The sequence below is a fragment of the Vanessa atalanta genome, chromosome 19 (genome assembly GCF_905147765.1).
Source record: "Vanessa atalanta chromosome 19, ilVanAtal1.2, whole genome shotgun sequence".
NCBI classification, from domain to species: domain Eukaryota; kingdom Metazoa; phylum Arthropoda; class Insecta; order Lepidoptera; family Nymphalidae; genus Vanessa; species Vanessa atalanta.
Window position 1 is genome coordinate 8815215 of NC_061889.1, and position 27956 is coordinate 8843170.

Consider the following 27956-nt stretch of genomic DNA (forward strand, 5'->3'; position numbering starts at 1 on the left):
GGAGACATGGTCATATTTTCGAAGGCAAAATATGAATCGAATGGCAATACTTTGAAGTGGTTCAAGCTAAAGTGCTAACGATAGCACATGACATGTTTATTACGGAAAAAAACCGTTACTCAACTTTTATTTTCAGGAATCCACTTTGCCGGAAAACATATATCGAAAGTAACAGTAAAAATGAAATAAATTAGTAACATATACATGCGTCTATGTATGTTTAAGAGTACGGAAATGTACCTCAATATATAAATAGATACATCCTTTCTTGAAGTTTAGATAAACTTGCGTCGTGGTATCGAATTGTGTGTTTGGCGAATTTCTTTGTCTCCCTGCACTTTACAATATTTATTTCTAATTAAATCAGCAATCACTACACTAACACAATCGCATCACAAGAATAATGTTTCGGGCACTTCTATTTTATGAAATTTATTTCGTAGTCGGATCGACGTTGTTGACAAATTAGATCCATCATCGTGATAAGCTTTGTTATCTTACATAACTTCAATCGCTGTGCGTGCTTAATGGCTGTAGTAATTTCGTTCATAAAACTCAGTGCCTAATAAGGCTCTCGATATTATTATTTTTTACCTGTTTGTCGTTGAGCAATTACGTCTATATGGTAATGATAAATTAGACCGATTTCAACCAAAGCGGCCAATCTTATAGTACCCATTATAATATAGCCAATACTTATAATTGTCATAATCTTATGGGGATGGGGGGAGTTCAGACTGATAGGTCCTCTAATTTGCACAACGGTGACTACCAGTAGATAGTCACCGTTGTGCAAATTAGAGGCTCCGAGCTGCTACTCAGGATGTCAAAGAAATTACCGACCCAACTTAGATTTAGAACATATGACTTAGCATTACTTAGATTTTTAGAAATTTCCAAATCTATGACGGGTTTTGTTTTGATTGAATTTCATTGTAAACTGACGACTGTCTGTTCGTACGTTTTACTTTTGTTTTTGTTTTTTTATATATACAGCCACAGCCGCTCTCTACTCGGCCAATATTATTTTTCCGCTCTCTAAAATTAACTATTTCTTAAATCTTAACTATTTAGTAAATTGCAATCAAGAATCCTCTTTAATTTAAAGCACATCTACGGCTGGAGTTCTTTAAAATACGACCATAACCGATCTTCCACGTACAGCTATCGTCCCATAATCACTGGGAGAAAAAATCGTTTGCACTATTAATATATAAAGAAATATAAATAATCATTATTGTTTATAGTATCCATAGTCTTTCAGCGGTTGTAATTGGTTACTAATTAACTAATTAGTTCAGTTAAATTCCAATTCCGATCAAGCCGACCATGACTTAATTTGACAGTGAGGTAGCCTGGTATTATATAACGGGAGTCACGGGTAACATCCAGTATGTTTATAACGATTTATTCGTCTCGTGTTCGACCGTGAAGGTCAAAAAGTTATCAAGTAAGTCTGCACGTGTACAATAAAAGTCTACTTCGTGTATATATTTCCGTCAGAAATCAATAGTTCGAATCACTTCTGGTTAGAAAAGTAAAAAAAGAAGTATAATTCACAAAAAAAAAGATATACAACGAATAAGATTTTACTAAAGTGATATTTGTTTATTTGTCAGTTAGTCTGTTTACTCAAGTACTTTTCTAAAAGAAATAACATTTTTGTACCATGGAATAATCCAAGTTGTGGCTGGTAAAATAGGTTGATTATGGTAACTGTGTTGCCTTGATCGATTTTCTCCACGGTCATTCTCATAGGAGACTAGTACACTATGCATTTTATATATATAATAACAAAAGTGTTGAAAAACATAAATATAATTGAACACTTATATTACAGACGAAAAATCCCAAGCAACTGAGAAAGGCATAGGCGTAGAAATATCTTATATATGATATATAGAAGATTCTGAAAAACTGAATGGTGTCTACGTGAATTTATCAATAGAACCCAATCACTTTTTATTGGCCCGACCCAAACTTTTAGCTCAGGAACTCCGGATATACGATTTAACGGATTTACCACTAGACTAACACGCTACACACACACTAACACTACATGAGGCTGATAAAGACTAAGAATCCTTATAGCTAGACTGGCATAGCGATTTGTTTTGTTGAATTTTTTCAAGTTGAAGACAAAAATCATTATTCTTTCGCAGGTTCTTCTCAAGTCGGACGTGTTAATTTCCGAACCCGAACGGTAGATTTTTGACTATCAATAAGCAAGTGTAACACATCCATATTGAATAAAGACTTTGACATTGACATTGACTGATGAATGAAATCATTTACAAAAAAACAACACGTGTGATACCACAAGGAACGTTACGAATGGTAATTCACCAAACTGCTCTTTAGCAGTAAAGGAAAATATGATTAATTTTTTCTTCTGATTAGGACAGAAGATCTTCTCTCTTCTACGAGTATTGCTGTAAAATTTCACGATCTTCTTATCAATGAAAGTAATATAAAAAAAGTTTTGGTAAAATGATTCTACTTTTGTAATTTTAAAAATAGAATCACATTTACAAGCAAGATTGTTACAAACTTTAATAATTGAGAGAAAACAGCTCTCAACAAAGAACTCCATAAAATGATACAAGATTCGCAGATGCTTAAAAAATTAAAAACTTTGATCATTAAATCTTAGATTTTTTCTCTGGAATTTTAACACAATTTTTAATTTAGTTCGTAAATTTATTTATTATATTGAAGGACTTTTTATCCAATTATGTTTTGTAGATTTAATAACTATCTTTTAAGACTCCAAGTCTTGGAGTTGTAATCCCAGGTCGGGCCAGTAAACGTTATTTGGATTTCCTATGTCTCAGTAAGTACTTATAGCCTATTCCAATCACAGGAGGAGCAAAGTCATAGAAACAACTTTGACATGGAACTAACATGATACCATAGGTTGATATTTCTGAATAAGCTATGGATGAATTCTTTCATAGGTAAATGGTTTTTTGATCTTGGCAAAGTTTTTCTCAGTTATTTGATTTAGTTAAGTGGAATGGTTTTGTATTATAAATAAATACATAACTCAAAAGCTGCTTGTAATGCATATAGTGAAGCAAATTGCATAGAATATGTTAATTTAAGAATTGTTTACCTCCTTCTTCAATTGGAATAGGTTGTAATGATGACTGATTTGCCACACACACTTGTGTAGTAAAATATCTTCTGTTCATTAGATTGATCTTTAAAGATAATATTTGTGGCCAAAACACGAACGGAATAACATCTTAGTATACCTGAACGAATCTACGAAACTTCAGTAAATTCTAAAGTTATTTGATTTTATAAAAAAGTTTGAAAAAGAAACTATTGTCATGACTATTCTTAAAATTTTAGGACTCGTTTGATTAGACATCATAAACTCGGTTTTCAAAGTCACCAATATAATTTTAATTTCGTATTACGAGACTAGTTATTAAGTCCACGTTAAGAAGGGTTAAATTCCTGTATAACATTTTAAAAATACATATCTGAATTTTATAAACAACGTTTCGATGGTATTTTTCTTAAGGCAAATGGACTTGTATTTACATTTTGCTACATACATATTTCACGTGATATGAGAGTTGGCTGTCGAAGAAATTTGAAATGTACTTGAAACTTTCTACTTTAGACTCTAGTTATTTTCTTATCTTACATTGAAAATAACAAATGGTTTGTTCATAAAATGTAAAGTACTTTGGAAACGACGTCGAATGATTCTACATTTATTGGAATTATGGATGACTATGCATTTATTTGGTAGTAAGATTTTGTTGAAGCACCTTTGGGTACGAACCATTCATCACTTATTCTACCGCTAACCAGCACTACTTAGTATTCTTGTGATCCAGTTTAAAGGGTGAGTACATTACATTACATTAACAGCCTGTAAATTTCCTACTGCTGAACTAAGGCCTCCTCTCCCTTTGAGGAGAAGGTTTGGAGCATATTCCACTACTCTGTTCCAATGCGGGTTGGTGGATACACATGTGGCAGAATTTCGTTGAAATTAGATACATGCAGGCTTCCTCACGATGTTTTCCTTCACCGCCGAGCACGAGATGAATTATAAACACAAATTAAGCACATGAAAATTCAGTGGTGCATGCCTGGGCTTGATCCCGCAATCATCAGTTAAGGTGCACGCGTTCTAACCACTGGGCTATCTCGGCTGTAAAGGGTGAGTGAACCAGGGTAATTACAGGCATAAGATACATGACTTCATAATTCTCAGCGTTGGAGTATTGTCGATGGTGACCATTCACCATAAAGTAGCCCATTTACTAGTCACCTTACACATTATAAATAGATAAACAAAAAATAAAAAATTATGTTAAAATGAATAACAAATACTAATAAAACAGACTCCGCAGTGCCCTGATTTGAACTTGCGACCTTGAACTTACAAAATAAAATAATTGATTCAAATTTTAAGAATTATTAATTCCGAAGATTATTTCGAGATATAATTTTTAATCAAAATTGATTTCTCGTTGTATTTAAAATGATACCAACAAACTAAATATATTTTTTTTAATTTATTATATACCGCCTTCATGGTTTTCTGTTTGATCTAAAGGTTGACTGAGAATGCCTTCAGGCCTTAAGTCCTCCTTTTCTCCCATTTACTTTGTGGTTGTCAATAAAGTATTTATTTATAATCATAAACTAAATTCTCTACTTAATTTGCTTTATTTGGAACTGGTAGATTTTATACCTCTGGGTGGGATAACATAGTTGTGTTCCATTTTGAAGAGTAAGTAAGTGAGCCAAAACCACTACAGATATAAGGGATGTAACATCTTAGTTCACAAAGTTTGCGGCGTATTGATATAAGGAATGGTTAATATTCCTTAGAACTTTAATGCCTATGTTACGTGGTGACTTACCATAGGTATAAAAAAAAAAAATTAATTCGACACTTTTAAGCCCAGATTTTGAAGCGCTCATAAATATCTGCTTTACTAATGGAACTAAATACTACGACCATTAATAGTCTATTACGTCATAGACCATCGGTCAATTACAATTCTGATTAAAGTAAAAACACTGATTGATGTCATTTCAGATACTCAATTTATTTTTCAAAAGTTTATTCCATTTTTTTTTTTCAAGTCTGCATGTTCAATTATTGTAGTTTATTATATTTTAAGCATGTAATCAGTTTTTTTAGGACATTTTTCCTATTGAGAACAGGCTTCCTTTTCGAGAAAACTTGATGGAATAAGTGTCATAACAAAACTAAACCACCTGGAAAAAATAGGAGCTAAAAGTGGAATCTTTAAAGGTGATTACTTCAGTTATTCCAATAAATATCCTTTTGGAATAATTCCATCCAATACAAATTATCTTGTTTGTATTCTGATTTTACCAGATGTGCTAAATCTGGGTCAATTTAGCGAATAATATCCGGCGATGTTCCGTTTGCGGTTCGACTTCAGTATAGCAAATATATTTTATGTACATATATGAATATCTTATAGTTGTATCGATGTTTGATCACATTTTCATAATACAAATGAAATTAAAAAAAAATTAAATGACTGTGACGTCATATTTTTTTTTTTTTTTTTTTTTTTTATGTCATAAGGTGGCAAACGAGCAGGAGGCTCACCTGATGGAAAGTGACTACCACCGCCCATGGACATCTGCAACACCGGGGGGCTTGCAGGTGCGTTGCCGGCCTTTCAGGAAAGAGTACGCTCTTTTCTTGAAGGTTCCCAAGTCGTATCGGTTCGGAAAAACCGCCGGCGAAAGCTGGTTCCACAGAGTGGTTGTGCGAGGATATGGATATATCGTTTAGTCTGCAAATTTTCTAATTCGATAGTCCTTAAATGGCTTAAAATTAATTAGCAATGAACATATACAAATATACATATTTAATTTTCAATGTGTGCTTAAAATATTATACAGTCAATGCTGTTCATATAAAATGTTGAAAAAAGAAAAAAATATGATTTCAATATATTATTTTTTTATCATTCCGCGCGATTTCGTTATATATATGTCGTCGATTATGAAGAATTATTAACTTGATGATTTTGGTGTATCTGTGGGGTGTGAACGCCGTGACATAATGAGTCATGTGAACGGAATCTTGAAGATTTGAAGGGACAACTGTCACATTTTGAATTCTATGCAGAGCGATGAGTCGGAAGCGATACAGTGCGGGCCTTCCAAACGGGGCCGTTGATTCCCCCAACTCGGATAGTTATAATATACCTACTTTATAATTTGTGATTACTGATTACCTACATAAAGTATAAGGATTGTCATATTGTATCGTCGTGGTTTATTGCCTGAGACCTACGCCATGAACCCTGTATACCGAAGAAGCTAATACCGATGACGGGCGTGCCGCTGATCTATCGCAGTCTCCGTCATATATATATATCAGACTCACAATAATTATTTTATCATCAAACAATAAGAATTATAACAATAAATACCATCTTTGTCTTAGGGATCGTTCTGGAAATTAAATTAATTAATTAGTCGTGGGTTCGAACTTTTCCAAATCGTCAGAGATGACGACTCTGAGCATTTGGAAGGAGATCGAATTATAGAAGTGTCGAATTGGAAAATTGATCTCTGTTTGATTGAACAATAATATTTTTAGCGCAGTTATCTATTACTTTAAGATATTTTAAATGTTATACTTATAAATGATTAATAAAACAACACGTTATACGATTCTCACTCATTTATTTGCTATTATATTTTAAAACATTGTTTTTCATCTGCTTACAAATGATCATATACCACAATTACACCACCTACTAGATCACAATGAAATTACAATTAACGCCATAGTATCTACAATAAATAAAAACAAGTATTATTTACAAATTCTCATTATTATTTTATAATAAATATTAAAAATAAATTCAATCTTAAAGAAACAACATTTAGGTCGGTTGTGAAAGAAAATGCAATATAAAATATTATAAAACGCCTTATTTAGTAGCTTATAATTCTAATATAAGCTTAACGGTGGATGTTAACGTGAAAAATATAGCTGTTTCTATTTTAATGGAAGTCGAATGTATGGATTGAAGTGATTTCAGCATTAAAAATCTAATAACGCAATTCCAAATAGGACAGTTAAGCCACAAATAAATATAAACGCTATGTAATCTATATAATATATAAAACTGCATAAACTGAAAAAAAAACATGAAATTAAATATTTCACAGGAGTGAAACATTAAACAAACCTAATGGTTTGTTTTAATTATATTCCAAATCCGATAGAAGCCGTGTCAGTATCGTGTGAACATTTAGAAGATTCTAATAATCAAAAATCTTATTTTTAACATTTACTCTTATTATTAAACGTGGAGCAATTTTTTTTATTTGTACCACTAAATTATATGGTATCTCTTTCTTTTTTTATAACATTTAAAATGTTAGAAAGAGACAAACCGTGTTAAGCGATACAATTATAACAACGTTAATAATAAGACAGGAATTAAGTACTGTTTTTGCTACCAATAAGCGCTTATACAATCGAATCATTTGGTTTTTCCGCTTTAGATAATAAAGGTACACTACTATAGTCTTTGAGGCATTCATTTACTTTTTTAGCTCCATTATCAAAGGAACTCGCTGTTGGTAATTTAGGTATCCAATTATTATTGCCTATTTTATTCGGTTTATGATTACCGATTGGGTTCAGCTGACAGTCCTTCAGTTTAACTTTAGGCTGTCCAGTCTGATTCACGTTATTATGATTCAGCGAGTTTATATTTAATGATACTGAATTTGAAACGGTTTTATCATCATCTGTCTCTGTCACTCCATTTGTTACGGGCTCAGTTGGATCAGAATGTTGTCTTTGCATCTTAATAACTTGCAATATAGGCTGAGCTTCTTTCTCCAGTTTACTAATATCTATTTGTTTTTGTATGAATGTTCCTGAACCCCTTCTGCTCGATGACCTCGATGTTTGATCCATACGCTGTCGGAATGGCGTGAGATGTGATAGTGACCCACTCTCTACTGACTGACTTTGTAATTTTAGTAATGGTGCCTTTTCTTTCGGTGCATTTGGATCAATAATTTCTCCTAATAACCAATATGTGACTAGAACTCCTTTACCCTGGTTAAAAAAAGAAAAATTTAATATTTTTTTATCACAAAATAAACTCATTTTTGTTTTAAAATTTTTAGTACATACCTTCATAGCGACTTCTCCTCTACACTCTAATCGGAATGTACCAAAACTATCAAGCAATGCCTTCGTAGTCGGCGAAACGTGAATTTTTAGTGCTTCGCCATTAGATTCCATTCTTGACGCTGTATTCACCGTATCTCCGAAGAGACAGTAACGAGGCATTTTAAGACCGACGACACCAGCCACACATGGTCCTGCAACAAAATATAATAAATTTCTATTTCTGTTTTACATATTTTAGTATTTGCATTAATTCGATTTAGTAAATAATAATTTTACGTTTACGTTTACTAAATATATTTACTAAAATGCGCTCCTTGTAATATTGTAGGAAGAAAAAGATATTTAAAAAAAAAATCATATATATATATACATATATGTATATGAAAATGAGACTGAACACAATCAATTCATTCACATCAATTCACATTCATTCATTCAATTCAAATTCAATCGAACAATAAGAATTATAATAATAAATACCGGATCATCTTTGTTTTAGTGATTATTCTGGAAATTAAATTCGTTTAAGAAATACTTCAAGGCTAAGTTATAAAGTTACAATATGATAATATATAGACCACGTGATTACACGAAATATTTTTGAGTGTTGATTATTCCAAATCCGACTTTTTTCATTCATCAGTTAAATTTTTCAAAGTAAAAGCAATTTAGATGATTTTTTCTCCACAACTGCGCACTGCCTTTGCCTGAAACCTATCGTTACGGTATCCTCTGATGTATTATTTATGAGGCAAAGCTTTTTACATGATACTTTTTCCCTTCAATCTTTTGTTTGATCTTTACGCCTCTCTTTTTGTTCAAATTACATTATATCAACCAAAATCTATTTTGATTTTTTATTCGATGAATTTTTCAAAAGCATCGTTTCGTTATTTTATACTTTGCAATTTGCATATAAAATTTCCCCAATGTTTTTTTTTTTGTATTTATATTAAATGAAATTTATCCTTATGTACTTTTATATAAGATGGATATTGCTTCAACGGTTATAAAGCCATAGAAAAATATTGTACTATTATGAACTTCTTGTTTATTGTATATATCGTGGTACACTAGAAAGGAACACAAAGTCGATAGAAACGTGAATATAAACGTGTTTTTTTTTTTGTAAATTCTATACACAATTTTTTTTTTTTTGAGTTAAACAATAGACATTCGTGTATTGAGGGTAAATTTTCAAGTGCTGTTTTTAAGTGGCAGGCGAGCTATTTATTTATTCAAGCTTTTCGAATATATCATCATTCATCAAAGCTCATTAGTTTGTAAATAAAAATAAACGTGAGAATCTCTTTATATTCTGTACGTAGATTTGAGTTATTTTATTTCATCCTTACTATATCATAAAGCCGAGATGGCCCAGTGGTTAGAACTTTTGCATCTTAACCGATGATTTCGGGTTCAAACTCAGGCAAGCACCACTGAATTTTCATGTGCTTAATTTATGTTTATAATTGATCTCGTGCTCGGCGGTGAAGGAAAACATCGTGAGGAAACCTGCATGTCTAATTTCAACAAAATTCTGCCACATGTGTATTCCACCAAACCGCATTGGAGCAGCGTTGTGGAAAATGCTCCAAACCTGCTCCTAAGAGGGAGAGGAGCCCAGCAGTAAGAAATTTACAGGCTGCTAATGTAAAAAATATAATGTAAATATCATAAAGGCGAAACTTTGTATATATGTATGTTTGTTATTCTTCCACGCTAAAACTACAATAATATAGCTTATACATTAAAATAACACATATGCTTTAATTTATAAAGATATTGTGGAATAATCTCTGATAACCAACAACAAACCCGAGAGAAGCGTAGAAAGAAATCTAGTAATTAATAAAAATTATAAGGAAAATATAATCAAAATATATCCTTCCAGAGGTGAGATGGTTTTAATAAAACAGGACTTATAATAATTTTATCTTTGATATGAACAGTGACATGACTATACTAAGCAAGGGGTAAAGATAAGCTAATAACACCGAGTTGCCGACTTCGCAAAGTAAATGTGTCTTTATGACAAATGTTTGCATCGATAAAATAAATAAATAGCACGAGAATATTAAATTCTCTGTTTCATGTATTTCACGTCAGTATTTGATGGATTTTAAGGAACGATTTTATTATTTATGCCTTCTATTATTATTTTATTATTTACATAAATCTTATTTGAAGTTTTTAAAACTTTTAGTACTTAAATTAAATTATGTTATAAATAAGTTTTGTTGGTTAAACTTCACTGTGATCGCATAAGTCTTTTGTATTTTATTTGGTTAATCTTCATAAATTTAATGGTTCGTTAGATTAAAAGCGATAATTTAAAGTACTATTTGTATATTATATTCTGTTATTGATGAGCCGAGATGGCCCAGTGGTTAGAACGCGTGCATCTTAACCGATGATTTCGGGTTCAAACCCAGGCAGGCACCACTGAATGTTCATGTGCTTAATTTGTGTTTATAATTCATCTCGTGCTCGGCGGTGAAGGAAAACATCGTGAGGAAACCTACATGTGTCTAATTTCAACGAAATTCTGCCACATGTGTATTCCACCGACCCGCATTGGAGCAGCGTGGTGGAAAATGCTCCAAACCTTCTCCTCATAGGGAGAGGAGGCCTTTAGCCCAGCAGTGGGAAAATTTACAGGCTGCTAATGCTAAAATTCTGTTTTCGAAGTGACTATAGTTCTGAATTTGTCGTAGAAAATATACATTGTACGATAACTAGTAATGATTGTTTTAACAGAAAATTGTAATATACTCGTAGACCTTTTTGTAAAATACCTTTTCCCAGAAAGTATGACTTTGCGAAATTTATAACATGACGTCGTAAACTTTTACCATATAAAACGAGCCTATTTATAACAGTTTCGCCAAAGTAAAGAAAGTTCTCGGCCGTTTTCTATCCGCTGTTCACATAGTTTGATAAATTTCATAAAGTGTACGCTGAGCCTAGAAAATAATAAAGCAAACTATATTATAAAATAAAATAAAAATTTCCATGTCAAAGGAAAACATCAAACGAAAACTATATTTGCAAACTTTGTACTAAATAAGTGTTACCGTTACTTAAAAAAAAAAAAAATGAAGCCCGATTTCATAAAAAGAACTTAACTAAAAAAAATTTTGAAACGAGGATGATTACGTGTTAATACATTTTTTGCTCTTTTTCTTTTAGTATAAAAGTAGTTGACTTTGTGTTTATATTTAAATTCAATAATTCAAATAAAAAAATATATATAAAAAATAACTGCTTCATATTCATTCCGACGCGTTTATTATCATAACGATATATATATATATATATATATATCAAAATCAAATCAAATACATTATTACTGAAGTTGAGCAAACTTTTATAGTTTAATTTTGTTAACTACGTTGCAGATATCAGGCGATAACTTTGGCGTTCGGTTGGCATTTAATTGGTTTTAATTATTGTTTTGTTAGTAGATTCCCAAATTAAATAAAAATATTAAAAAAGACTTGTAATTTAAAACGTCAATTTGAGAACAGGATTAATTAAATGTAAAATTAACACCAGTACAAGTTCTAGATCTAAAGTGATGAATTAACAAGTAATTATTTTTTATACGAATTATAATTCAAGTTTCAACAATTATGCAAATATAATTAAAAAAGGATTTCGACGATAATTTTCTGATAAAAACAGATATTATACATATAAACGTAACTATAAGTTCACCTATGGAAAATTACAATGTTTTTGTTAACAGCGAGTTTAATTCAAAAAATGAAAAATATATTTTGTAATGTAATATCCCATCAAAAACATAAATGTAAAAATGAGAGCCAAGTTAAATATTATAATATATATCTTGGTTGTTGTCTTCAATGACAAAAGAAGTGAGATCTAAATTTGTGCCAAGTTAAATAGTCCTTTCTGAAATTTATTTATAACTACGTAAAATATCATTTCTTCTTATAACTTGGGATAATATATTGTTGCCTAATACTACCTAGTACTCGTTTACGATCCTTCTAAGTAACCACATTATACGATACTAGTTGAAGTTGCGACATTGATAACGCGGAATTCGCGTTTAAAAAAAAAAAAAAATATATCCCGCTGAGTTTCTTTCGCCGGTTCATTGGGTAAATGAAATTAAACAGTAGCCTCATATCTATTAGCTGTGTTGTGATTTTTGGTATGTATATTATATAAAGATTAATTTTTATTAAAATAAATTATTATTATGTTCAATTATTTTCTCAATGTGTCTGGGCTCGAACTTACTGCGCCTACCTCTTAACTGATATATGTTATCTGTTATGAGGTATCGCCGTGAGATTGTAACATACAGAGACACTTTCAAAATTATGATATTATATCGTATTTAAATCTGTATATAATATATTACTGAATAAGTTTTATATTATAATCGAAAATTTTCTTATTCTTATATCCTGAGTTGTTTTTTCAACCATAACAACAGAAAACATTAACATATAATAAATTATATCTCACCAGAATGCAATCCAATACGTAGCTTCAGCTGATCAAGCGGCCGGTGTCTGATTTTGAAGCGCCGTACAGCGTTCAAAAGCGCAAGTGCCATGCGAGCTACTTCACAAGCATGCCGAGTGCCATTGCGTTCCGGTAGACCAGAAACTACCATATACGCGTCACCTATCGTTTCCACCTGAAATTATCACTTATTCATCAACATCATACCATACCACTTTAGTAAACAATAAAGGATTTTTTGCCTCATTAATAACTTTGTTATATTCTCAAATCGATTTTTTAATACCTAATTAATTTACAAATCAAATTAAGCTAAAAGGACAGGTTCATTATGTATATGAAATTGAAAATCTTATCTATCAATTAACTTATGTTATTCGGACACGTCGACTAAAGACTAGTTTGAAAATACCTCAAATTAAAAGAATTGAGCCCGTATTTGTATTTTCGAATGAATTTTAATCTGAAAATTACCTGACAAATGCAATACCTTGTTCCTTATAATTATTTATGTAATACCGATGTAAGAACTGACCTTATATACATCATAGTTCTCAACGATAGAATCGAAACACGTGTACAAATCGTTGAGCAAATCGACGACTTGCATAGGGGTTGATGTTGCGGATAGTGCCGTGAATCCGACGATATCAGAAAAGTATATGGTTACTTGTTCAAATGTTTCAGCAACTACAGACTCCCCGTTGATCAATTGAGAGGCTACTGACCTATTAACAAAATTGTTAAATATGACAATAATCTTCATAATATTTTTTTATATATATAATGCCCAAGTTCTTAAGAAATATGGGTGACATTATCAAACTTTGGTAAATTTACACACTATATTTTCGTGTGTTCAATTTGTGCTTAAAATTATTATCATGCTGGGCAGTGAAGGAAATCATCGTGAAATTGGATGAAATTCTACCAAATCCATCCGTATTGCAGCAGAATGGTGGAATAAATCCCAAATCTTCTGCTCAACAGAAGTCTCCCAGCATTCTAATATTTACTTCGCTTTAAATATAATTTAGACAAGCAAATTCGTCTTATAAAATTGGTCATAACGGGAAGAGGCAGGATACTTACTTTGGTAGTAACTGGTACAACAATTCCTCGCACTTTTTCTTCTCTTCCAAATAGTCCTGTGTGCGTTCGCTTACCAATGATTCTAAGTTATTAGCGTATTGTTCCATACGAGAAAGCAAATTATCTAAAATATTACTACTTTCTTGAGTTCTGAAACGAAAATAAACTTATTAACACAGCACAAGATGACAATATATAATTATTATTAACAAAACTGTGTACGAAGCAAAATTAAGAGAAACAGATAAAATTGTAGCATTTGATATTATTGACGTTTGCACGATCGTAATAAAAGTAAATTGACCAGTAAAAAGATTATCAAAATAAAAAATACAATATTTTTTTTACGTATCGCCTAAAATACTATCTTTCCAGCAGCGGGACGTTTACATGCTGGCGTTTAATTTACTTTTTTTAAATACTTCAAATAATTATGATTGCCTAAATTCTAAACTTGTTTTATTCTTGCAAAACTCGCAACTAAAATTGATCAAAGTAGAAATCCATGACCAATGCTTTATGTACATAAATATTACTTATTGAGGCGACGAATAGCTCCCTTCAAGTGTCCAAAGTCTGGTCTTTCAGTGGGCTCCTCTGCCCAACATCGCCGCATGAGATCAGCAGCATCGTCGGCTTCACAGGATCTGGTATACGTTGTGTTTGGACGAAGACCGCTACCTATGATCGCATCTACTATCTCTATAACAACATAATAAGATTTATTATTAATCATATATTCGGAATCAACGAAATCTTTTGGAGTTTCTAAACAGGAAAATTTAAGTGTTTAAATGAATGTAATTTTACCTTTGGGGGACAAATCAATCCCTGGTCCAAGCCAAAATACTCCTTGTCTATTAACGATCTCGTGCATTATAATACCAAATGAATATACATCGGCTTTCTGGGTTCCTTCTGGGGGTGGATCAGATAAACGGAGAAGTTCTGGTGAAGTCCAAAGACGACCTAAAGAAATGTTTAAAATTAAGTGGGAAGGTCCTGCATAGTGAATTTAATATTATTGATTTAAGCATAAAGTATATTGTCATATTTATTTTAAAGAAAAAATTGTGGATCAAATATTAGCATGAATTACAGAGTTTTCATCTCCTTAAGTAATATTTATAACGTATCTTGTCCTCAGCGGTGAAAAAATTCCATTCCTAAACCGGATTTGTCGAATAAAATTCTGTCACATGTAAATCCATTAAACCTAGACCGGTGAACTACACTGGATCACGTATTTGAAAATTTTATATAGATGTTCCTAAGCAATATAATCCCACACAAATAAAAAAATAAATAAACCAACAAAATACAATGAATCATTTTAAAAGCCAGACTTTAAGTGTTTACTTCTAACCAGAAAAAAATTGTAATTTATTTTAAAAATTATTTAAAAAAACCATTTTCATTCGAAGAGGAAGCGATTATTAGTAAATAACACTTTATTTAAATACCTCAAATGCGAATTATATATTATTCTATCTTATATTTTAAAAGCCTTGAATTTTTAAAAGAACATTGAACTTTACTAAAAAATCTGTTGAGTTAGGTTAGTCTCCATCCATTAAGTATATATTAGCATTTTTACCTAGTCTATTATATCTTAGGTTTATATTTTTGACGAGTGCCTCATTTTAATAATTCAATTCAGTGTTCTAAAATATTTTCTGATAAGATCATGTCCAAAAACCTGTCAGCTGAGGAATTTGTTCTTTTTTTTTTATGATGTAATATAGTTAAGCAGACAGTCAGGCAGACAAATGGTGCACCTGATAGGTCGATAGGTCAGTAGGCACAGGCTGTGTATCGTCCCTTTGGATATTATATCTCTTTTTCCTGTTACACTACCTCACTTGACCTCCAAATCGTAACATAAGAATACTTGTATTGCTGTTGAGCAACGAATATGTGATGATTTGGTGGTATCTTACCAGGGGAGCTTACACGATGGTATATAACTACGTTAATTAAAATTGTATTGTTGAAATTAGACTATTTTTTTCAAGTTTCGTCCAATATTTATCACGTATATGTAAGATTTTTATTTAAATTTAAAGTTGAGCAGTAATTAATTTGCAAATGCTGTGTTTAAATAATAATTAAGACCAAAAGTGTTAAATAACTTTGAATTTTACACATTAATATTCATATTTATCACTTCTGCTGTGTGTTTCCTAAAAGAAAGGTCAAATATTTAAATCTATATATATCCGTAATTTTATTTAATATATAATTTTATTGTTCGTAATGACAAATTAATTCAAATTTAACGAATCGAATTTATATACAGCGTGTGTTTCTCGGATTAATCATTTAATGCAGAATAATCATTAGTAATTCATTTATAGAATCGCATTCAAATCAAGATCGATAGATAAGCAAAAAAAGCTAAGAAATTATTCTATACTAAAAGTTAATAATATAATAAAATAAAATCGACTACTTTCAAAGAAATTTGCAAACATTCAAATCCATATAACATTCGAAGAGTTGGTCTCGGTAGATCTATATTCCGAACCGGTGGTAGCTTTACTTTAAATATTTTGTTAAATGACGATCCAAAAGTGCTTGTAATAGCATACTTGAATAAAGTATATTTTGATTGATTGATTGATTGATATTATATGAAAAGAATCTTACGAGTCCAATAGCTGTGAGCTCGATTGTCTTTCTCCGATGTCCTCAGAGCATTCAAGCCGAAATCGGTTATTTTCAAAACGAAACGAGAATCCACGACGCAGTTACTCGACGTCAAGGCACCGTGGGATCTTATGTCACTGCTGTGTAGATAATGCATTCCCTAAACGGAATAAATTTACATAAAACATAATTATAAAACATAAATGCTGTTCTAAAAATATAAAATGTAAATTCGATTGCAAAATAGTCTGAGACCGAATCGATTTGGTTTTTTTTGACTCATTTTTTTATCAAGATTCTTAGCTATCTTAAATAGCTTGTGTATCTAGTCATTATTCTTTTTTTTTATTATTTGTTCGATATTTAAATATTTATAGTTTTGTTTTGTCAAGACGATGGCAAATTGAAAACAATTTCTCAAGTGACACAAACATTCTCATAAATCTAAGTTGGGCGTGTTCTAACTTTGTTCTAACTTACCTTTACAATGTCATGCATCAAGCTAACTTTGAACATCCAATCTAATTTGATAGTATCGTTCTCCAAAATATCTTGTAGAGAACCTTTTGGACAGTATTCTGTTAGGAGACAGCAATGTGGCGGGTCTACACAGGCTCCGTAAAATCTTGCAAGATGATCATGTTCCAAGTCTTTCATTTTCTTGAGTTCCAGAAGAAGTGGTCTCGTCAAATCGATCCTCTGTTTGTCAACCTTCTTTATAGCGACCCTGCAGCCTTTGTAAAAACCACAAGGGGCGTATACTTGACGATCTCCAGCAAGAGAAGTTGCTTCATCGGAATAAGCAGTCTGAAAAATACTTGAATTAGAAAATACTATTCCATTGAATTAAATTAAAATCGTAAGGGGTGGGGGGCGTCTAACATAAAAATAAACAAAACGATACTGATTGATTAAGGTATCTAGTTGGTTTCGGTTGATAGTCTGAAATAATTGACATATTTTTAAATTTTCCAGGTATTTCTCGTAGTAATAACATAAATACAATCAAAACTCACCCCAGAGCTGTACCTTCGAGCCAATGAATGTATGCTACCCCGGAGCCGCCCACCGGGAAGTAAAACGTCACTCCAGCTGACTCTCCAGGTCATCATTGCTATCTCAGCCTCAAGTTTGTAATGTCTGTGTAACGAAAAGTTAAAATTAAATACCTTCAATTGACAACCACAAAAATAGTTTGAGATGAGATGCTATACAAAATCTGCTCATAAAACTGTCTTACTTGATACTGGACTTATACATATATAAATAGAAACGCTGAATTCTTTTTTCCTTTGTAAAATATTCGTGTCTTTTTCTTATTCTAATTAAATTAAGACATTAATTATGATTCGGTTAAGTCTGCGTATTCTATATATCTTGGCTCTTGCTTATAATTATTAACAAAGTTTATAATATATAGCTAACTTCCCTTCCTTTCAACATTATCGTATTCACTTGCTATTCTGCCTATAAGATACTATTATTACAAAGTTTAAGTAACGAATGCCACACTTTCTTCTCTGTTAACTTTCTTCTTCATAATAGGGCTAAAAAGGTGCCTGTTTACCGTATTGGCTAGAGATCCGGATATGTAGATATATAGCTGTTGATCACGAGGGGGTTCAAACTCCAAGAGAGGCCAATTAAAAGGTATTTCTTGAGAAATTCTCTAGTCTCTCAGTCTGGAGTCTAGAAATTGGAAGTGTGTTAACTCATGTGCCTCAGAAAGCACTTAAAGCCGTTTGTCTTGCGTCGAAGGAATAAAGAGTGCTCCTCCATAATATATTCTGCGAAGTTGCCTAGTGTTCCTCGGGAGTGCCGTTGTAGAATTTGGTCAGGATAACATCATCATAGAAATAGAGGATTGTAGATATATCGTTATGAGTGAAGAACACAAACATTTATTAATAATTTTATTTGTATGTGGATGGCATGATTATTCAAAATTAGCATTCGATTTCAATCCTTAAACCGTATTTAAACTAAAAAAAAAGTAATTCCTGTAAATATTCCACGGCTGGACAAACTGATAAAGCTGACAAAACCTTCGCTGGACGCTTATTTGTAAGACGATGGTGGATACACAGCATTACAACATTAACAGCCTGTAAATTTCCCACTGCTGGGCTTAGGCCTCATCTCCCTTTGAAGAGAAGATTTGGAACATATTCCACCATGCTGCTCCAATGCGGGTGGGATTCAAAAGGCAGAATATCGTTGAAATTAGACACATGCAGGTTTCCTCGCGATGTTTTCCTTCACCGTCGAGCACGAGATGAATTATTAACACAAATTTAGCACATGAAAATTCAGTGGTGCTTGCCTCGGTTTGAACCAGCAATCACCGGTTTTAAGTGCACGCATTCTAGCCATTGGGCCATCTCGGCTCGTGGTGGATACACAAGTGGAAGATTTTAATCTGATACATGCAGATTTCTGCGTGTAGTTTTCCTCACGAGAATCATTATAATCACTAATGAAGAATATGAAAATTCATAATTGCTTGCACTTCAAACCCTCAATCTCCGATTTAGATTAATTTATTATCCACTGGGCCATTATTCGAATCCGTATTCTTTAATGGTAAAAAGACGAAACGATTTAAATCAAACGAACGACTATTTAAAATGAAATTTAATTAATTACGGTACTTGTCATACAAAAATAGAATGTAATTGAATAAACAAAATTTATGTCGCTAAAATTATACGGAGACTTCACAATATATTTGTAAATGTCACCGTTTAATTTAAATTGTTAAAATCGTTAGTTCATTATAAACCAAGCCAGACTGCTTAATGTCGGATAATTATGAGCACCGCATATTACTTTTAATATAACAAGCATTGTCGTCATGAAAACAATCAAGGTACCCGAGCCCCTGGGGGATGGAGTTCATGGAAGCCGGGTTATGTGAGATTCCTACCCAGTAAAACCATTGCAGTGGCCAACCTCGGCACGTATCGCAGAGGCTGTTCTTCCCGCGTAATGATCCGCACGTGGCTCGTCGGAGCTCTCCTTAGAAATTGTAAATATAACCTAACCTAACTTAAAATATTTAAAACTATCGAACTATTGCGACTAAGCTATTTATTCTGAACTGAATAGCTCCGAATCTTTTGATAGCTTACAATTTGATGAAGTATTCACTAATGAGGAATGTTTGTATATATATTATTGGTGATTATTTATAATATTTTCAAAGAACTGTAGTGGTGATTTAACCAAAAAATATATTTTCATACGATTGTATGTACGCAAAAACATAAATGATTTTCCCAGAAATTGTGACGTACATTCTATTAACACTAGGAACAAGAATAAACTTGTTACTCCAAGTACCCGATTACACAGGGTTAGTAACTCTTTTTTGGGGCAATGTATACGTTTTTACAACAGGATCCCAGAAAACGTTCAAAATTATTCAATTATAAAATTCAAAAGAGTCGTTAAAGAGCGTTTGTGTGCTAAAGGATATTACAACACTAATGACTTTTTAGTTGACTGCACACCTTGGGAATGAAATGATCGCCTCCAGGCTGTTTTAAACAACTAATATATACTTATCATTGTACCTACATGGAAAATGGTTAAAAAAAATGAAAAAAAAATATATCCCGCTGAGTTTCTTTCGCCGGTTCTTCTCAGGTCCGAGGTGCTAAATTCCGAACCGGTGGTAGATTTTTGACAATCAATAAGCAAGTGCAAACACTTCTATATTGAATAAAGATTTTTGACTTTGACTTTGACTTTGACTATGCTAGAAAATTTTAGGTGTATATAATGCTTATAAAAAATTCCGTAACAGTATGTATCTTCTAAGTAAACTCATAACAACTAAATCAAATCAAACGAAAAAAAAAATGTTTATTCAAGAAGGCTCATATAACGCTTTTGAATCAAGTTACAGTGTTGAATTAAAGATACCACGGGTTCCGTAAGTAGATTCTGATGAAAAATAGCGGCAAGAATTTTTCTAAGAAGAAAAGAAAGAAGATATATTTATATATCTATATTATTTACTTAAGACTTTTAATGAAGGTCAAATTGTTTTTTATAAATCGAATTAACTTTAGGAGATATCTCCAAATTCAAATTACGTACATCAAAATATAATCATTAGCTGCGAAACGGGAAGTCAGTTAAACAGCCGTAACAATTAAGTTTTAACCTTGGCAGATAAAAAAATCTAGTATTCATATTTTTAATTTAAGAAGTGCTAAAAAACCTACACTTACAAATAAATAAAAGTTAGAACATAAATATACTTACTATTTTTCTAAGCACATATTTTCTTATTTACTATATTTATAAATTGTACGCGCGAAACCGGGTCGGCTCGCTAGTTATTACTAGACATAAACATATCGTTAGTTTACGACAAACAGAACGAACGATAAAAATACTATAATAAATATAAGTATTTAAATTTAAATACTTAGTTACCATGTCAAGATTTTAAATTATTTAAATGATATCACTATTTAAAATATCGATAAATATTCTTTAAAATTAATTATTTATTCTTATATGCATTTATAGGTAAATAAGCATATGTAAAGCTTTTACATAGTATTATATATGTATATAAATATCTATATGTTATATATTAATAATAGTGTTAGCCGATTTTTGTCCCAGTGATTAGCCGACGATGGCTGCATATAAGAAGTCGGCTATGGTCTCATTTTGAAGAGCCGTATACGTGCAGAAAATTAAAGAATATTCTTGATTGCTATTTACTAAATTGTTACGATTTAACAAATAATTAATTTTAGAGAGCGGTGCTACGGCTGTATAAGAAAAATAAATGAAAACTTAAACATACTAACTGATCTATACATATACTATTTGATATTAAAAAAATCATGGCGCCTGAACTCCTAAAAACTCTTTTGAATGAACCCGAAGTTTCGCGGGAGACTCACTAGTATTTATAAATGGACGTTGCTATAATCATCTATTCGAAATAAAATAAAGCCGCTGGTCCTGCACCTGAATACTTACCGGTAGTGTCGGATTTGACGTCCAATGGGATTACGTTGTGTGGGAATAGAGTGCCCCTGTTTGTACTAAAATGCACTATAATATGTCTTAACTGGTCGCTGGGGCCGAAATCATTCAGAATATATATTATGATATAGGTAGGCGGACAGTAAAGGCCATATTAACCATCTTTACATTGCCGATGCGCCACGAACCTTGGGAGCTGGGATGTTATGTCCCTTGTGCCTGTAGTTACACTGGCTCATCATACTCGAACTCAACAATACTAAATATTGCTGTTTGGTGGTAGAATATATGTAGAGTGGGTGGTACCACAGCGGGCTTGCACAGAACGCTACCAAATATAATGGACGAATGCCACATAGTCTCTTAATTTACATTCATCAAAACTTATCTATGAGATATATATGCTATTACACCGTCTTCACACATTTTTTTTCTCTAACGTCACTCGTTCTTTACACATGTGTAATAAAGTATAAATAAACTAGCGATATGATCTGAGCCGAGATGGCCCAGTGGTTATAACGCGTGCATCTTAACCGATGATTGCGGGTACAAACCCAGGCAAGCACCACTCAATTGGAATTTGAAAACATTGTAAGGAAACCGGCATGTGTCTAACTTCAACGAAATTCTGCAACATGTGTATCCACCAACCCGCATTGGAGGAGCGTGGTGAAATATGCTCCAAACCTTCTCCTCAAATGGAGAGGAGGCCTTTAGCCCAAAATTGAGAAATTTACAGGCTGTTAATGTAAAAAAATAACCATCGATCCGCCCCGGCTTCGCACGGATACAATTTCAAAGCTACGAGTATACCTACAGCACTTAGCAACAATAAATAAAATTTGGCCTGTATATACGTATAAATATTATTCTTGTCTATATGTGCATGCTTGTGTTGTTGCGTGTGTTAGTGAATTCCTTCTAAGCGGCTGGAACAATTTCGATTTTGTGTATGTTCCAGTGGATTAAGCTCGTAGTGATTAAGATTGGACCTGATAGTTGACATAGAGAAATGGTTCTAGTGTTATTCAAACAAAAGATTTCACTAATAGAAAGCCGGCTGTAAAACCTATCTATCGGATGAAAGCTCAAAAACTTATATAACGGTAGATTCGTTGAAATTGTTTTCGTGAGAACCTCCTATACACGAAATTACCTTCGATTGATATGGGCAATTTATTTTAGTTCAGGTTTAGCCGTGTTTCGTATCGTGAAGGCAAATTCAATATCATTACACGAATAGCTTCCCATATATCGTCATGAATCTTCACTACGACTGTGCCTCGACATCACCAATACTCTGATAACACTTTTTTTTAATTTTTATTCAGAAAATTATACATTTATCAGAATCAAAGGAATTAAAAATTAAAAAAAAAAGAAATATCTTTTTAATAATTATAAAATGAATATTTATAAATGTTAAATATTCTAAAACGTTTAATAAAATTACGTTTATTTTATTTTCAATAAAAATTCGTTGCATATTGATTAAAAATAAATTTCCCATAGAAATAATTTATTTGAAATGTTCAACGAAATTTATTCCTTTCGCTAGCAAATTGAGACATATTTATTCGTAACATCGGAAAGATCTTTAAAGGTATAATTTATTTAAAATAATTTAAAATTCACAAAATGCGGTCTTTATTAAGATTTTGTCACAATCGACGTTATATTGGCCTTATTTGTCTAGCAGAAGGCGTATAAGGCTTTGGATATAGAGGGCAGGGGGTTTTATGCCACCTGATGGTAAATGGTCACCACCATCGATAGCCATCGATGCTTTATCTAATCACCATTTCTTACATCACTGATGTGCTACCAATATAGAGAACTGAACCATCAAGCTTAGAAGGAAATATTGGGCATTTATATGGATATTTTTTCAGTAATATAGATTTGAGTTTAAAAGTTGGCAAGGTGCTATCATGCACGTAAAATCCTTGTCCCAGTGCCTTAACTCTTTTGTGATCGTATCGGATTGATCCCATCGGATAATGACAGTGAAAAAAGAGAAAATGCAGCTGTTCTTGAGCAAACAGAGAACCTCTGAGAATAATATCTCACGCATAGTCTTTTTGCGAAGACTCATCATCATATCTTAGTTATTTAATTCATAGTCGACTGTGTTCCTGTGCAATTGCGATGCTTCTTATTGTTTCGTTAAAAGGATTATTCAGTATGGGTAATTAAATGCTTATAATAAACTTTGGGTAAGATCACATTGTGGGCCTATAGTAATAATGCTTGCTATGCAACAATGGGGTATTTCTTTTCCTAAGCTTATATCGTGGGTTGCTTTACTGTGCTTCGGACGACTTAATTATTAGTGTAGAAAATTTTATAACACATATGCAGATGTCTTCACGCAATTTTCTTTCCGTAACACATGGAAATGACGGTGTAGATACATTATTTTCAAACGCTACATGTAGACATAATCGAACACACAGAAGTGATTTTTTTTATGTCAGTTACGTTACATGTAACGTTACTATCAAATTCAACTTTGATAATTTTTTCTTAATGCTCGTAAATAAGTCTTTCTGCTAGATTTTTGACCGTGTGACATCACAAGACTCTGAAGTTAAGTATCACATTTGACATTCGATCTTAAATAATTCTCTCTCCGCGCAAGTTTTATGTCAAAAAGGCGTTACGATGTATTTAGCATATTCATTAACACATTTTTCGTGTATATTTAATTTATTCATTTTATTGTTATTTTTTTAATCGTATTTATATATTTATATTTATTTAATTGTATTTCATTTAATTAACTTCCAAATAATATACACACTTTTAAGTTAAATTGATGAAATAACTCTCAATATTATCTCAAGAATATATTATTTTATCATTTATTTTTTTATTCTTCTCTTTGACTGTCTTAAAAAAAAAATTATGGTAACGATCGTTCAAAGATGAGTGTTAAACAATTATAATAGTTCGATAAACTGGATATTTTTTTATTTATAAAGTGGGCGGTTGAATTTGTGGATACAGGTTCAACAGTGAGAAGCTAAGATGGACCAATTAGAAAAGATTCATATATTAAATGAAATCGCTGAATTGTACTTCGGTGAATAATTTGCCTTTTTTCATCGAGCGACCCATATCGGTGAAGCGTTGTGGAATAAGTTTTAAGTACTTTTTTTTTGAAGAACAGGGGCATTGCTGGCCTCAAGTTAATTAAGAAATTACTAATATTCCTATTTACCCCTTCTTTTAAGCTTATCACTTGTGAGCAGACGACAATAGCCTAAGGATTGAATTTAATCCTGCAAATTTTGACAACCCTAGGCGGTCCATAAACCATTGCACTATTGACACTTATCCGTTAGTTCAAGACGTGGGTATGCCTTAACACAATATTAAAAAGCTTTTACATACAATAGATAATTATAAAAAGACCCAATGTTGAGGTTTATAATAAAGGAGAACATTTCCCGAGCGTGGAGAATTTTCTATTATAAGTTTGTTAATTCTTCAACGGTGCCGATAATTTAAAATCCCATTAAAGTTGTACGAAATTACGTTGCTTTTTTTTCTTCTTTATTCTTTTAAAGCATCCGCTTCCTTCCGCCACGAAGTGGACAGTATATTTAACTTAGTGGGGTAATAGAGGGTGCACATGTGTTTTTCCATACACACTTGTATATATAATAAGACCTGTGTATTTAGCTCATATCTTTGGCAGGCCATTGGGACATTTGTTGGCATGTGGCACTGCCCCAATACCATGACACCGTTTGAAATTGTATCCATTACTTTCATAACCAACGCACCGACAAACTTTGGGTATTGATATGTTATATCCCTTGTGCCTGTGGTTACTGGTTTATTGACCCTTCAAACTGGAATACAATAATACTAAGTATTGCTACTGATTATTGTATTATATGACAAGTGTGTTCCCAAACGACCTTGAAGAGTCTTAACACCAAGTAAATTTGTCATGCCTGTCACTGGTTTTGTTTATTAAATCCTAAGTTCTTTTTTTTTAATTCGTTATGTTATCACTATTTATATCTGTAATACCAATAAATTTGCTAGAAATAAACCTATATGAGGTGTCTTAAATAATGTACATAACTGGGACTATTTAAGTATTTCATAGTAACGTCGTGCTTCGCCGGATCGAGTCATAAGCCGCAGCTAATAAAATATATAAATTTTTTAAAAGATAGCAGCATTTTTATTTACCCGTTTAATTCGTTTAATTAAGTTTAAAGCTTGTGCTAGGAATGGGGACGACAATAGCCCAAGGGGTCAGTATCAAGCCTGCGACTATTCACATCGCTAGGCGGCCCGTAAACCATTGAGCTATTGATACTTAATATATAATTAGAATATATAAATAGTTTTTACCTGTATATAAATACTGATAGGATAGCCAGGATCACGACGACGGAACTCAGCACGATACTCAATATGGCGTAAACCGGGAGAGCTGGAACAAAAATATTGCATTAATATATGCGTACTGATTGGATGTCATCATACCGTAAATACAGTTAGTTAATATTCTTTCGACAGTTTACAATTGACTATACCCTGTACAAGTTAGCTTGATCTTTTTGACACATGTAAATTTTTCTGATCGACATAACTTTGCAATGACGAACATATTATTTTCTTAATTTAATTATTTTAAAATAGAAAAATAAAAACTTGTTATACAAAAGTCTCTAAAGATTCGAGCGCTATCCGAAACTTTTAAGACTTTTTATTGCTTCAATGTATAATTTAAAAAATAGAAACACTGAAAATAATAGACGCTTATACAATGTTACATCGGTCGGACGCTAGGGACACGAATAACAAGCAGTAACTGTTACAAATATCGATAACAAAAAATAATTATTAAAGATCATTGTTAATTTATTGTTACGAACGGGGTTCCTTTTGGTTGGGTTTTTTTTTGGCTAGTGGTTGGGGTCTCTTTAGCTAGTATATCTCTTTATGAGAAATAAGGTAAAAAATAATGGAATTCTAATTTGAATTACGCTAACCATCGTCCCATCGACTGTTATATATGTTATATTTTCTGTTTCCTACCACTAGTCCGTCTGTCAAAAAGATCAAGCTAACTTGAACAGGGTATGACATAGTATCGAATTGTTTCAAATTTTGACGAGTAGCGCCATATATTAGGCAGTAGTTAGACTTACTTATTCCACATTTGATTTGAAACTTGGAAATATAATGAGTAAGGTTTGACAGTAGAATAATTACATGTATGGCAAACGAGTTAATTTTCTAATTTGATACCGGGCCGATAAGAAGTTATCGTGTTTTAGTATCGATATATTCTCAGTATCAGTCCGAAGTCTTGGAGGTTAAGTGTTTACATTTACGCGCCTCGGAATGCAAATAAGACCGTTTTACTGTGCCTGATCTCTATCACAACGTATCGACTTATAAGAATGAGGGAATAGAGAGTGTACCTATATTTGAGCACACATGTGAACATTATATGTCCTTCGCAGTTGGCTGGTCTCTCTTTAAAATAGACGTGGAACGACCAATTTTATAGTATTTTATCTTTTTAAGTCCACTTCAAAAATACAATGAGCGCTTGAGAGTTAAATAATATGTTCTAAATTTAAACTCGGCACATTCAAAAAATCTAAATCTGACCACGTCGGGTATTTCGCTGTTTTTTTTTTTTTTAATTTAAAAATGATGTCATAGGTTTTCGTAACAAGACAATCATCATTCAACAAACTATATTAAGTGAAGCTACCACCGGTTCGGAATGTAGATTCTACCGAGAAGAACCGGCAAGAAACGCAGTTACTCTTTTTCGACATTTAAAAATACAGTCATGTTAGTTAAGTACAATTATATACGTATGTAATATATCCTGTCTGGAAGTCAACAAGTATAATTTTAATATACCAAGGGTTATAGTTGAAGCTTTGTAAATGGCAAGGCGGCATGTGTGATAAAGATAATTTCTCTATGATTTCACATCATAGATAATTAATGAGCCGAGCGTTTTCGGTTACGGTGGTCAGTCTTAACGTGGAATATTTATATATATTGTTCACAGGATATTTTCAATGCTTAAGTATGTACCAAAACAGGTGCACTCAATTATATTCCCTAACTAAAATATATAAAGTTTAATTTAGTGTGTATATACTTAGTATATATAGCAGTTTGTTATGGTTGAATATATTTTATTTTTATTTCATTTATGTATTCAATTGTACATATTCGTATGTATGTATATTATCGCAATACTAAGTCTCCTTTTCAATTCGATTGATTGGAAGAAACGGCTACTTATATTTTACGATAAAATTTTGATAAAACATAAATAAAAAATAACACGGAAGTAAATAATACATTTTAGTTGAAAAGACCGTTTGGAGGAAATAGCTAATTAGCCAAAAGGCGACCCTTAGTACTGCACACTAATTAGCAATAAGTATTCTGGAGGACAGTTGAGCCGAGAATGCCCAGTGGTAATCTTAACCACCCCGAGAACCCCCTCTAGGTG

The 27956-nt window shown here is 32.2% G+C and overlaps 1 protein-coding gene across 2 annotated transcripts in view; it reads right to left on the bottom strand.

Annotated features, from left to right (window-relative positions):
- Positions 1–7196: 7196 nt before the first annotated feature.
- The window catches only part of LOC125071303 (atrial natriuretic peptide receptor 1), a 141978-nt gene continuing 121218 nt past the window's right edge, over positions 7197–27956 (bottom strand). For both annotated transcript variants that reach the window (XM_047681493.1, XM_047681494.1), the window contains 11 exons: positions 25817–25898; positions 17443–17566; positions 16907–17233; positions 16427–16586; positions 14588–14746; positions 14314–14479; positions 13778–13927; positions 13221–13413; positions 12686–12860; positions 8183–8373; positions 7197–8104 (listed from right to left, as the gene is read on the bottom strand). In XM_047681493.1, coding sequence (XP_047537449.1) covers positions 7505–8104; positions 8183–8373; positions 12686–12860; positions 13221–13413; positions 13778–13927; positions 14314–14479; positions 14588–14746; positions 16427–16586; positions 16907–17233; positions 17443–17566; positions 25817–25898 — 2327 coding nt within the window. In that variant the 3' untranslated portion in view covers positions 7197–7504. The remainder of the gene's footprint in view (positions 8105–8182; positions 8374–12685; positions 12861–13220; positions 13414–13777; positions 13928–14313; positions 14480–14587; positions 14747–16426; positions 16587–16906; positions 17234–17442; positions 17567–25816; positions 25899–27956) is intronic.